Source organism: Anarhichas minor, unplaced genomic scaffold, assembly GCF_050575085.1.
Source record: "Anarhichas minor isolate MPS153535 unplaced genomic scaffold, ASM5057508v1 ptg000160l, whole genome shotgun sequence".
NCBI lineage: Eukaryota > Metazoa > Chordata > Actinopteri > Perciformes > Anarhichadidae > Anarhichas > Anarhichas minor.
In genome coordinates, this window is record NW_027466606.1 from 187,443 (window position 1) to 199,645 (window position 12,203).

Here is a 12,203-nt window from a genome sequence, read left to right on the forward strand (position 1 = left end):
ATAATGTCACATGTCTCTTTTGAAGCACTTTCTTTAGTACAGTTAAAGGTGTAAAAAAAAACACCCCTCCATTCATAAACTTTACACTGCTATGGTGACATCATCAGCCGGAGCCAGCAGGGATTAGTGATCCTCACTGCTGATAGGCTCACAGGGAAAAGGGTTGGGATTTTATTAATAAAAGCATGCAACGCACGAAAAGTTGAGGTAATACAGTGAACAGTCCAAGAGTAAAACATTACAACTGCAGAATCTTAACTAGAAGAAAATAAGGTAAGATGACCTTTCTTTACCTCAACTTAAGATATACAATCAGTTGCAGTTAAACTGTGTCTATTATTATTATCATTATTACTGCAGCAGTTATTAGCAGGGAGATAAAAAGCTATTTTAAAGCAAATTAGGATGCTCCACATGTCTGCTCTTGTTTCCTAAAATGAAATACTGCTGAATAACTCGAAAGTTCTTGCATTACAGCTCAGATGCCCATTGTATTTCATGGCACACTATGTTATTGACCAAGATGAGGAATTGTAAACCTAAGTGGGTGCTGCTCAACATTTTTAAAAAGATGTGACTATTCCATAAAACAAGCAGATTTTGTCTGTAGACCACTTAAAAGAAATGTTTTGGCTGTTTATGGAAAACACTATCGTAGTTATGGTAACCACGAGTCACCTGGGTGACTCATTGAGCACCACTCCTCGTCTGAAACGGAGAGGGAGACATATTATGATCTGATCATTCCTCATATGACGCACCCTTCCCGAACAGCTATTCATGCTGATATCAGCATTGAATTGAGACATTTACTCAGCTTGTGTCATTATTCATTGTGTTGTATGAAAAGCCTTGCGCTACATGTACTGACTTATGCACTGTAGGACACAAACTGTTTACTACTGTCAAGTTAATTTAGCTTAAAAGGGAAACTTTGCCACCTTTTTATGTGGAAGTCCAATCAGTGTTGATGAATAAATGTAGTCGATATTGACCAAAGCTGAGTTTGCAGCTGCATAATCTGTTGTGCTTCCTGCATCCAGCGCCGTCATTTGCTGTGACAGTGATGTAGTGGAATGCAAGGAAGAACTACAGGCTCCAATTTCAGCTTGGATTTGCTGTCTGTACCTCTGGGATATTCAGCCGTATTTATTTAAGACAGAGTATACAGCGGAAGAAATGCAGCAGTGAGAGTCCGAGGTTCTGCTCCACAGGCAAGAAAACTCAGCTTTCTCGGTCAGTTTAGGACAAAGTGAGTAATTGATTGCGTCAATTGACTACATTTACCATCAGCACTAATTGGACATCCACATAATAGGTGGCGATGAAATGAAATATATGTCAATACTGAAAACAATGTTTATCTATCACATCTATTGAAGAACATATTTTATTTAAATCTGGCAGCTGCAAAGTCCACTGCAAATGTTGGGAAGATGTTGACTTAGTAAAAGAAGGCAACAATGAAAAACTTGAGATAGGTGTTTATGCATAGTGTAACAGTGGCCAAAATGCACTAAATTATCTATGAATAAGAGTATCTGGGGGGGGGGGGCTTTTAATGGGTCTGTTTTGCAAAAAAGGACAAAGGTAAGGCTATCCTTCCAGTAAAGAAGGTGTAACCGAAGGTGTAACCCGAAGGTGTAACTGATCTCCCTTCATTGTATCTCATGTCTGCAGTAGTCACAGAAGACTGTGAGCTCTCCTAACATGATGCCTACAGCTAAATGCATGTCCCAAATGATACCCAATCACGTCCTGAGAGTGGGTCAAACTATCCGTCTGGACTCGGGGCCGCAGGAGACAATCAATCAACATCCCAGTCTCACGGAGCCCAGCAGTAACCATGGTGACCCTGATCTTGATATTTCCCTGGATAATCTCAACCAGCTCATCCTGGAACTGGATCCGACATTTGAACCTTTTGACGTCAACAAAAGTCCTTTGTGCATCAGCCCTCCCACAGGTACAGTGCGACTGTAAAGCCACTTCCCTTTGTTTCTACACTTTTCAAACTTTTATTGCCATATTATGTCTCTTACTTAAAACACATCAATGAGGTCAACAAAGGGCAACAAATAACAGCCTCCAACCTACTTGGGTGTGAAAAAGAGCATGATAAACCACAGTCACCATTATAGAACAAATAGTACTCATATGCTGGGACTTTGGGAATGTACCCTTCCTTTTTGAGGTGGTTTTAATTTTTCTAAATCATGGGGTAATTGCACCACTTCAGCTGTTCTGGGATTACTGCCCAGACTAGTACCACACCCTGCACATGTTGGGCTGCATACACAGAGAAGATCACTGAAGTAGACCGAAGGTGGTACGGGGGTGTCTTCACTCAGACCTGCGCTGATCAGAAAGTGTGCACAAGAGTCAACAAAGCATACAAATGGATTTCCTGTTGCTCATCTTGTCTTGAAAGATGTTTGGTTGCATGTTTATGAGACAGAGTGCAGTAAAGGAAATCAAGCAACAGAGATGAGAAATCAGGTGAAGAAAGGTTCATTTCATCAGTTAAAACAGTTAAAGAGAAAATGAATGCGCTAAGTTTAGTGCTTCTTTACCATTGTTGCAAAATACAGTATTTCCCCTTTGAAACAACACTCACCACGGCACCTGCCAGTAGTCTCAGACACATTTATATATTTCTGTTTCAACATTAGTCATTATTGTGTAACTTCGGTTGCAGACGACCACCAGTAACACATTGCCCACAGGCTTCAATGTTTTCCTGAGGGCATGAACTCACTCAGTGCCCATTAACACAGTGAGGCAGACAGATCCCTCAAGAACAAGTTGGGACTCCTGGTGATTTGGTATCATTGCAACACCAAAAATGCACAATTCAAAGCACATATTTTGGAAGGAATGATCTGAGCTGTGCAAGCAAGTACCTGCATGACAAATATGGAAGTCTTTATTAGGATATTTTGCAACTAAGCGTTTACATACGGAGGCCAAGCCCTTTTGCTGACAAAAAAAGGCATGAAATAAGCAAAATCAAGCAACACGCAGGGGTTTTCCACATTATCCGTTTCCAGTGTGTTAGCTAACACTTCCCTCGCCATTCACAGACGACTCAGATGAAGATGTCTCCCACTGCGTGTTGGTCCCTAGAGGGTGTTCTCCCTGCTCCCTGCCCACTGTGGTCCCATCTGTGTCAGCCAGTATACCCATCCCTACATACAGCAGTGTCCGCTGCAGTCCCCATGGCACACTGGTGTTCTCCAACTCCCCTACATCCTCCCTGCCTCCGCTGCCATGTGGCAGTGCAGCCCGACGAAATCCGTCAGCGAAACATGACGCAGCCTTTTCCCAAGGATCCATGCGCCTGTCACCCTCCAACAGAAACAGTGGCGTCTCGCTACTCTCCATGTCAACATGCTCAGACACCAGCTACATCCTTGGCAGGTAAAAATCATAATTAAAGCCAGTCCAAAATATGAATCTCTAACATGCAGTGACTTGTAAATTTGCAGCAAAACTTTAACTCTACTGCAGAGGTCTTCAACAGGGGGTCCGCGGAATTTTTGGTTGATTAGACAATTTATTTTATTTTTTTTCCAAACATGAATCTGTCCATTATTTTAATAGTTCAGTATTGTATGCAAGATAACAGGTATTTTTATAAATAGCAGTGGCAGGCCACCCTACTCACTGTGCCTTGCACATGTTTAAAATAAAAACATGAATATATGAACCTGTGTATTATTTGAATAGCTTAGTATTGTATTGTATTAAGAAGCTGACCAAACAGGAAAATGTAACCATTTATTCCGAGAAAAAATGTGGTGCCATCAGTAACAGACAGGAAGAACGTTTCTCCTTTTCTGTGATGTTAAAGTTTACTAGTACACCGTGTTGATCTGTATATTTGTATTATATCCTCTTTCTCCCTGCGTAGCAACCTGTCCTTGGCCAGTGAAGACGCTGACTTTCAAGACTTCTTCCTCACTCACACGTCCGGCTCCTTTAGCGATGGGTCCAGAACTACAGCATTTGAGAACAGGCACAGCCCAGACAAGCCCCCGCTGTTCAAGCGAGGACACCTGCAGGAGCTTCAAGGCAAAGGAGCACAGAAAAGTCCTGCTTTACTCTCTCGGTCTTTGAGCGATATTCCTGTACTGCTAGTCAACGGTGAACCACAGCCGGATCTGCACATCCAGTCGCCTGGACAAGAAGTTGATTTAATGCAGACCGTCCACGTGTCTAACTCAAAGCCATTTTCTCCTCACAGTGAGTCACACATCTCACAGTAGTCTATTTTAGTGGCAGCTACTGTATGTAAAACAGTATTTGACCTCACTATCATATTTTTGTGGTTGTAAAAGGTTTCCAAGCCCGTTTTAATGGCAGCCAGCCCTCAATGAAGTTCGTCATGGACACTTCAAAGTTTTGGTTCCGTCCACATTTCAACAGAGCAGAAGGTGAGAACCTCAAAACATTACTCCAGAAATAACTCTTTGAAGACGTAATAGCTTTACTTCAGCTCTGAAGTTATCTTGCAGTATCTACTATCATTTCCTTCAGGGGTGTAGGACTACTCTGCAGTACCGATACACACACTTGCAACTGTCTCAAGGCCTTTTCTGTGATGTTTCATTCATTCCAGCTGAAGCTCTGGTAAAGGACAAGGAAGTAGGAGCATTTGTTGTGAGAGACAGCACCTCCCACAGAGGCAGTTTTGGTCTGGCTATGAAGGTGGACCAAACGGCCACCAACATCACTGCTACCACCAACCCAGGTAAACGTTTACTGACAGTCGGGTGGCTTGCCCTTATGACACATTTTGAATCACATGCTGTTATAAAGTCATAGGAGTGTTTGGTCAGATACAGCAAAGAGAAGGTCATGAATGCCACAACTACCACAATCACAGATGTGAACATAGTGTGCCATAGTGCAGCTGTCGTCATTTGTCTATAAACAGGGGTCTAGAAGGAACAAGGAATCACTTACCCAACTGTGCTGATGTGAATGGGCATGTCTGATGACCTCCAGCTATCTGTGGTGAGGCAGGAGACAGTGCTGTTATGTTTTCCACCCACAGTATACGCTGTGTAAACATGAAAGAAAACCCGATGTTTATGGCACTCCAAGCAATCAAAGAGGAAACTAGAATTACCGCCTCGTGGTTGTATGCCTCCGCCAACCAGTCATGTTGCAGTTTATGTCCATGTCTGTCCAACACGTCATCACATCATCATTTTATCCAATTAGACATTTGTGTGGAATTGTTGGCATATCAAATCTTGAGTTATGGCCAAAAACGTTTTTTTTGTGTGGTCACAGTGACCTTTGACCACCAAATTCTAATCAGTTCATCCCTGAGTCCAAGTGGACATTTAGAATTTTTTAAGAATTTCCCTCCAGGCATTCCTGAGATATTGCGTTAATGGGAACAAAGTCCCAGAAAGCTGCAGGTCTGCTGAGACCCTCAGCTCCTTTAAATCAAGATTGAAGACCTTTCTGTTTGCTGCTGCCTTTAATTGAACCAGATTCAATTAATATATTAATCAATTTCCTGCATTTTACTACTGTATTTTATTTCTTACACTGTTTTTTAATGTTTTAATGAATGTTCTTAATTGTTTTTAAATCTCCTTTTCTTTTGCCTTATGTTTTGATGCTTTTAATGGTTTTATGTTAAGCACTTTGAATTACCTTGTTGTTGAAATGTGCTATACAAATAAACTTGCCTTGCCTTGCCTAATGAACCAGACGGATAACCCCAAAACATAATGCATTCATGTGGGCGTCAACTGTGGTGGGGGCAGCTCAATGATATAATGAATCAGCAAGACCTGGCACATTGACGGGCCGATGAACACTGAGATCAGAAACAAGTGCAAACTTGGAAAAAACATTCAAGTGAAAGACTACTACATAGACCCATATTTTGAATTTAATTTATAAGAGTCAACAGACACTGGCAGATGGAGTCGATGGAGTAGTATAGAGGCATTCCTGAAGAGCAGCGTTTATGTGTTTTTAGTGATCTTGGTATTGTTCAAGATGAATTAGATGTTGCGATTAAATGCCTCATGTACAGCAACCGACAGAATCATCTTTTTGAAAAAATAGCTGACTCCTATTTTGGTTGTCTGAAGCTAATTTGTTAAGTTGGCTTTTTAATGAGTTGGCGGTGGGATCATCTTGGTGTTTGTTGTTGTCTAGAGTCTTCTCAGCCCATATGTTGCTCAGGACATTATAAATCAATAAGTTAAAATAATCAAAATATATATATTTTAAATTGATCAGCCATAAGCCATGAAATAACTGGCAGTGCCATCACTTTTATGTATCAATATCATATAATGTACATTAACTCCACTGTAAATTGTTCTTTCATCTATAGGAGAGAGCAGCTCAGATCTCATCAGACACTTCCTTATTGAATCATCAGCTAAGGGCGTACGTATCAAAGGCTCTTCTCAGGAACCATACTTTGGTAAGTAAAGGTCAACAAGAAGACCTCTTTGTCATACATAATCTGGAAATGATCCTTCTCAACTCACTCAAAATGCACTCGCCTACTCAAGTTGAGTACACACCTTGGTCTGGCTGATGATGTCTGCCCCACCAGCACTGAGTCAGCCATGTCGGGCCTTTTAACAAATGGGTGGGCGGCAGTGGGTAGATCTTTTTCTTTATTCAGTATGAGTTCACTGGGTGTGTTCTCACACCCACAGAGCCATTATCACAGTTTATTGTGGCTCTCTTTCTTCTCTGCTTCCACAGAATGATATCTCTATAGTGAAATATATCTGGCTCTGTAACCACACAGCAGTCTGAATCAGATTTTGTTTTCAATTCCACCTTTAAAAGTAATCGTGTAAAAAACAAAATCTAGAATTTTTAAACTAGATTGATCCTAGAATGAACCAATGGATTGAAATACATTTAAAAAGCAAAATTTCTATGCATACCAAGAAAATAACCTACAAAAAAAAAGTATACAGCACTAATAATCATAAAATCTCCCCCTCCTCAATTACACTTTAAAATAATGCCATTGAAATATTACATTTCTTGTTAGACCTTTTTTGTTTCAAAATAAGACAATGGTTTCTTTTTAGAACTTGTACTTAACCAAAGCAATGCTTTTGTGTTATCTTTGCAGGTAGCCTCTCTGCCCTGGTCTACCAGCACAGTATTTCTGCCTATGCTTTACCCTGCAAATTACTGCTCCACTCCAGAGGTAGGCCATTATTGCAAGACACAGGATGTTTCTTCGTCTCTGTGTGTGTGTGTGTGTGTGTGTGTGTGTGTGTGTGTGTGTGTGTGTGTGTGTGTGTAGATAAATGAAAACCCTTATCTCTTTGTCTACACAGATCTGGGCGCAGCAGAGGAGAGCGCAAATCACAAACCAGCATCAGAGGACAAGAGTAGAACAGGTGGGACAAATCAATAAATAATAAAGAATGCAAACCCAAATTGTTTACATTAGCATGTACATTTTACTAGCACTTAAGAAGAGAATAGACCTGTCCATTGGAACTGCATGAGAAAAGGCAGCTTTGATCAAAGGTTACTGTGTCTCCTGTAAGCAACAAATATATGCTATGTACGCAAATTTGGGCCAAATCATATTTCAAATGACCCGTTTATGTCTGTTTTTCTTATGAGAATTAAAATAAAATCCCGGGAGGGAGTTTCACTTACTTAAATGTATTACCCTACATATTTAATGACATGTGCATGTGCATTCAACCTCTATTCCTAATCTAACCTCCAAAATATTTGCCTTTTCCATAGCTCGCAATTTTGTCTATCTGAATGCTGTCCACACTGAGATGCTGACGGGCCCATGTGCAGTGCAGAAAGCGGTGTGCTCTACACTTGAGAAGGCCCCGGGTTCCTTCATACCAACCATAGTCAACCTGAAGGTGTCTTTGAAGGGTGTCACACTGACAGATATCAACAGGAAGTAAGAAAACACACATCCTGTCATCCTGCTGCTGAGATTTTACTTGCAGTGCACAACCAATCATGGTGGTTTGTGTGCAACATTTTGTTAAAACTGATCATTTCTAACAGCCATAATAATTTCTTCACAGACTCTTCTTCAGACGCCATTACCCTGCTCACCTGCTGAGCTACAGTGGTGAAGATCCAGACAATCGACTGTGAGTATACAGCAACAAGTTATGAAATCAAAGGCCTTTATTTTTTAGAAAATACACTCTTATGTGACATTCATTATGGTTGCATTGTCTTTTATGTCAGTAACTGTATACAAAGAGCAGATCACCATTAGTACTCCTTGGTTATTTGTCTATTTGTTGTTATTATACATACAGCGAGCAAGCAGGGCTGAAACTGCCACATCTAAATAGAGGGCAGCAGTCATTAATGTTATTAATTACACCTGTGCTTCTCCTTATTATGACGTCAAAATATCAGTAGTGAAAACAATGCATTTGTCAAACAAAACATTTTTGTCAACATATTGTAATCTTAAACTTTCTTTTTGAACTCTTCCAGGTGGTTGAAAGGTTCCAGTTTTGGTGCAAGGTAATTTTGAACTATAATTGCTTACAAAGTCAGAAAAATGTTTTGTATTTAACTTTAAATTCCTCCTATTGCTCATACGACGAGCCATAGTTAAGCCTCCCAGGTTTCAGGCTGACATGCAATACTTAACTTTGTGTTTAAAGTGGCAATAGTAAAGTTTTTTGCTTTAACAGTATGAAGTAGATGTTGATTGCACAATGTAATGGTTATAGAATGGTGAATCCATTGGTGTTTAGATTGGTTCCCTATAAGTCTTGCTGTCACTTTGCAATTCTGTCGGCTACTGGGAACAATCTCCCAAGAAAATGAAGGCTCCGTTTACAGCATAAAGGAAGTGCGTCAACCATTGTGCAACCAAAACAGGAAGGGGACAGAGTTATTGTTTTCCACGGTATCGATCGGTATCTGTCTCCAGTTACCGAAGAGTATCAACGTAAGTTCTTTGCAATTTGTTCCGATCCATTGTAGCAAAAATGACGGAACCGAAGTAATTGTGGAAAACAAAATGCAGTGTGTCCTGTGCAGTGTTGACAACTGCAATGAAAGTAGTTAGCACTAGCTCTAAAAGGCGGCAGATGACGTCATGTACTCATTTGCATATTGTTGACGTCAGCTCACATACAGCTTATTGGTTGGCAGTGAGGGAGAGACTGCCTGTGCGTGACGCAAGAGGAGAGGGAGAGACAGCTTGCTGTTTGCAGAGAAGCTGTGGACTGTGATTATTCTGAGCAGCATTGGGAATGAATAACAATATCATGTATCTGAATATACTGTATATCTTGCCGTTTCCCTGATGGTCTGAATAAATTGCTAAGATTGTCGCTAGTATTAGCCACTGAGGAAAACCAAAAAGTAACCTTTGCAACAGCAATAATACCACTTAGAAACTAAGGGGGAGTAGAAAGGTTTTCTATTGCCACTTTAAAAAAACACTTCTTCTTGAACTTTGACTAATTTAATCTAATCGAGCGTTTTTTTTGTCCCAATAGGATGTTTGGCTTCGTGGCGAAAGGTGTGGAGGCTGGCATGGAGAATGTATGCCACGTCTTTGCAGAATATGACCCTCTGCAGTCTTGCAACAAAGTTATTGAGGTTATTCAGGCTGCCATAGCCAAGCCTTAGACACACAAGGACGGAGACAACATGATCTTAAGACCTCACCAACACTGTCTGTCTTACACTGTACTTTTCTCAAGTAACCTGTCCAATATGGTGGTCATCGTAAGTCTCTGCTGCTGTTATTAAACTGGATAAATTACTGTTTTTGCCAAACACAATACCATCAAAATTGATTTAGAAGCGCTTTGGACGATCCCGACTCGTACCACGGTCACCTGATTAAAGTCATATTGAAAAGACAGATGGAACTGTATATACATATATGAAGATGTACAAGACTGAACAGCTGTCAAGCAAGAACATAACAGACAAGGAACCAGCAACATATGATTGTAATTAAATGGCACACTGCTACTGTTAAAATAATGTCCAACCAGTTTGTAAATATGTTAAAACAAATTAAACAATATTTATGTAATTCTTGATATATGAAGCTCCCAAAAAATATTTCAGTGTAAAATGTTGTAGAAAATATTGTAGAAAATGCTAGAAACCAACACCTACATAGAGGTTAGGGTATGGTTAACTCATTTGTGTAATCGGATGTTGAATCTGCACTAGGCGATTAATTATAGTGATGTGATGATAGTGATTTGATATGAGGGATTTTGAAGGTTCTGTTAATAGATAGAAGAAAAACTGAACAATTGTCACGTCCTTTCATTTCAAAGCAGAAATGTTACATATACCCAAGTTGTATTGTTCAGAATATTTATTATGCGGCACTGTAAACAATTTCTTCTCTGTATATTCATGTTTTTTTTTTTATTGTTATGATGAGAAATAAACATGTTGAACTTGGGTGTGTGCATGCTTACAAATATTTACGTCTGAGACAGAGAAACAGAATACATGAAAGAAAAAAAACACAACAGTCACTTTTTTATTTTGATTTTAAATAATAAAGTGTTAGATAAAAGCATAATTCTTCATTCTGAAGTTACAGAGCTCCCAAAATGAAGTGTGCTTCATGAAGCAAAGCAAAATCAAGCACAGAACTGCATAGATAATATCTTTAAATATAATATATTGTGAGGCACTCAAATGCAATTCACTATGGTCCTTTTCTTATTTTTAATATCTTTGGTGCCAACTCAAAATTTAGTATAAAAACTCGTAATCTAAGGTGTAACAGATCGCATGTGCTATACAACCCGAGTTGAGCATTGACTACAGAGTTATCTATTTACAAATACTGCCCTCCTCTGGTTGAGGCAGGGAATCTAAATTCTCTGAGACACATGGTGAGCGTTAACAGCCTCACTGCTGTTAAGATCACAGTGAGCTGTTTTGTTGTTGCAGTTTTTTTGCGATAATGCATCGTAAAATAAAGCTACATTATCAGCATGAGTTGCAAGATTTCTTTTTTTTCTCCACAAAAGGAATGAACTTCAATGACAAAATACCTTTAATATACACACAATCAAGGAATCTCTCAGTGCTGATGTTCTTATAAATGCTGTGTGTGAACTGTAGGGAAATGATTAGGGTGGGAACAATACATTTTACTTTTTAAAAAGCATGACCCTCTTCAGCATCATGACTTGACTTAGAAACAAATTGCAAAACCCTCCCTCACAACAAAATGTTAAAGTAATATAGGTTTATTGAATTGTTACAATTCAATTTGCCATTAATAACTAAAATCACACAAAAAAATACAAGAGTGTGTTCTTTAAACATATGGCCAATAATAGAACTACAGTAAAGTAAAAGGTGTAAAAAAACTTTTACTTTATGTTTACTGCAGTTCTGCTTTCTGTTGAGATGCAGAATATGGTGAAGCTCGGAGCTGCTATTGGATTGTGATAGCAGAAATGAAGTGATAACTGAAGAGATAACATTCAATTACTAAAACAAAAGCCACAATCATCTCTTTTTCTGCACCCTTCTCCCCATGATAATTTTTGTACAGTCTCTTAAAGAAAAAATGCAAAAAAAATCCACCTTTAGATAGTTCACAGCAGCTCATGGTTATCTGTGGCTCCACACCTCCAATTATCTGCATCCACCTGTGAACTCATCCTCCTGGGCCAAGTGCTGATTAGAATGAGTTCATACGGTCGATATAATCTCTTTTGTCCAGTGACCTCATACTGAAACAATCACAGTATTGAGCGACACTTTTCTTCATCTAGAGTGATGATGAAGAAATATGTTTAAATATGTTTAAATATTGAAATTGTTTTCCTCTGTAAGGTAATGGATGTCGGTCTGATATATTTGATGATGGTTTTCTGACACTATAAAAATAGCCCAAAGCCTAATGGGAAATGCTTATCGTGCCAGAGTCCAGATTTGATGAGATAAAATTCAGATTCAGTCATCAGCAATGTTGATTTAAAAATACATAATAGGTATGGTGGCAATGGATGGTAATATCCTAGATGCAGTGGCGGCCGTGCATTTTATACCTAGGCCTTCACTGCTGTCCTGCAGCTGAAATACCACCTTATAACCACATGATGGCGCCATAGCTATTATTAGTTTTTAAGGCTGTAACCATGTACGTCTGCGTATTAAACCGTTCGGTACGAGGCTTACAATACATTTGATTA

The 12,203-nt window shown here is 39.4% G+C and overlaps 1 protein-coding gene across 1 annotated transcript; it reads left to right on the forward strand.

Moving 5' to 3' along the window:
• The first annotated feature begins 1,583 nt into the window (after positions 1-1,583).
• Positions 1,584-10,446, forward strand: LOC142943940 (tensin-4-like). The gene is made up of 12 exons (XM_076085512.1): positions 1,584-1,966; positions 3,084-3,420; positions 3,914-4,245; positions 4,341-4,436; positions 4,622-4,753; positions 6,368-6,460; positions 7,133-7,210; positions 7,344-7,406; positions 7,768-7,939; positions 8,070-8,138; positions 8,497-8,526; positions 9,516-10,446. Exons 1-12 carry the CDS (start codon positions 1,711-1,713, stop codon positions 9,646-9,648), a joined length of 1,791 nt encoding a protein of 596 aa, XP_075941627.1. The 5' UTR covers positions 1,584-1,710; the 3' UTR covers positions 9,649-10,446.
• Positions 10,447-12,203: the final 1,757 nt, after the last annotated feature.

Excerpts from the sequence above, each read along its gene's own strand:
- LOC142943940 (XM_076085512.1), top strand. The coding sequence starts at position 1,711 with ATGATGCCTACAGCTAAATGCATGTCCCAAATGATACCCAATCACGTC. Across the intron at positions 4,246-4,340 it reads AAAGCCATTTTCTCCTCACA|GTTTCCAAGCCCGTTTTAAT; the intron begins GTGAGTCACACA and ends TGGTTGTAAAAG. Across the intron at positions 8,527-9,515 it reads GGTTCCAGTTTTGGTGCAAG|GATGTTTGGCTTCGTGGCGA; the intron begins GTAATTTTGAAC and ends TTGTCCCAATAG.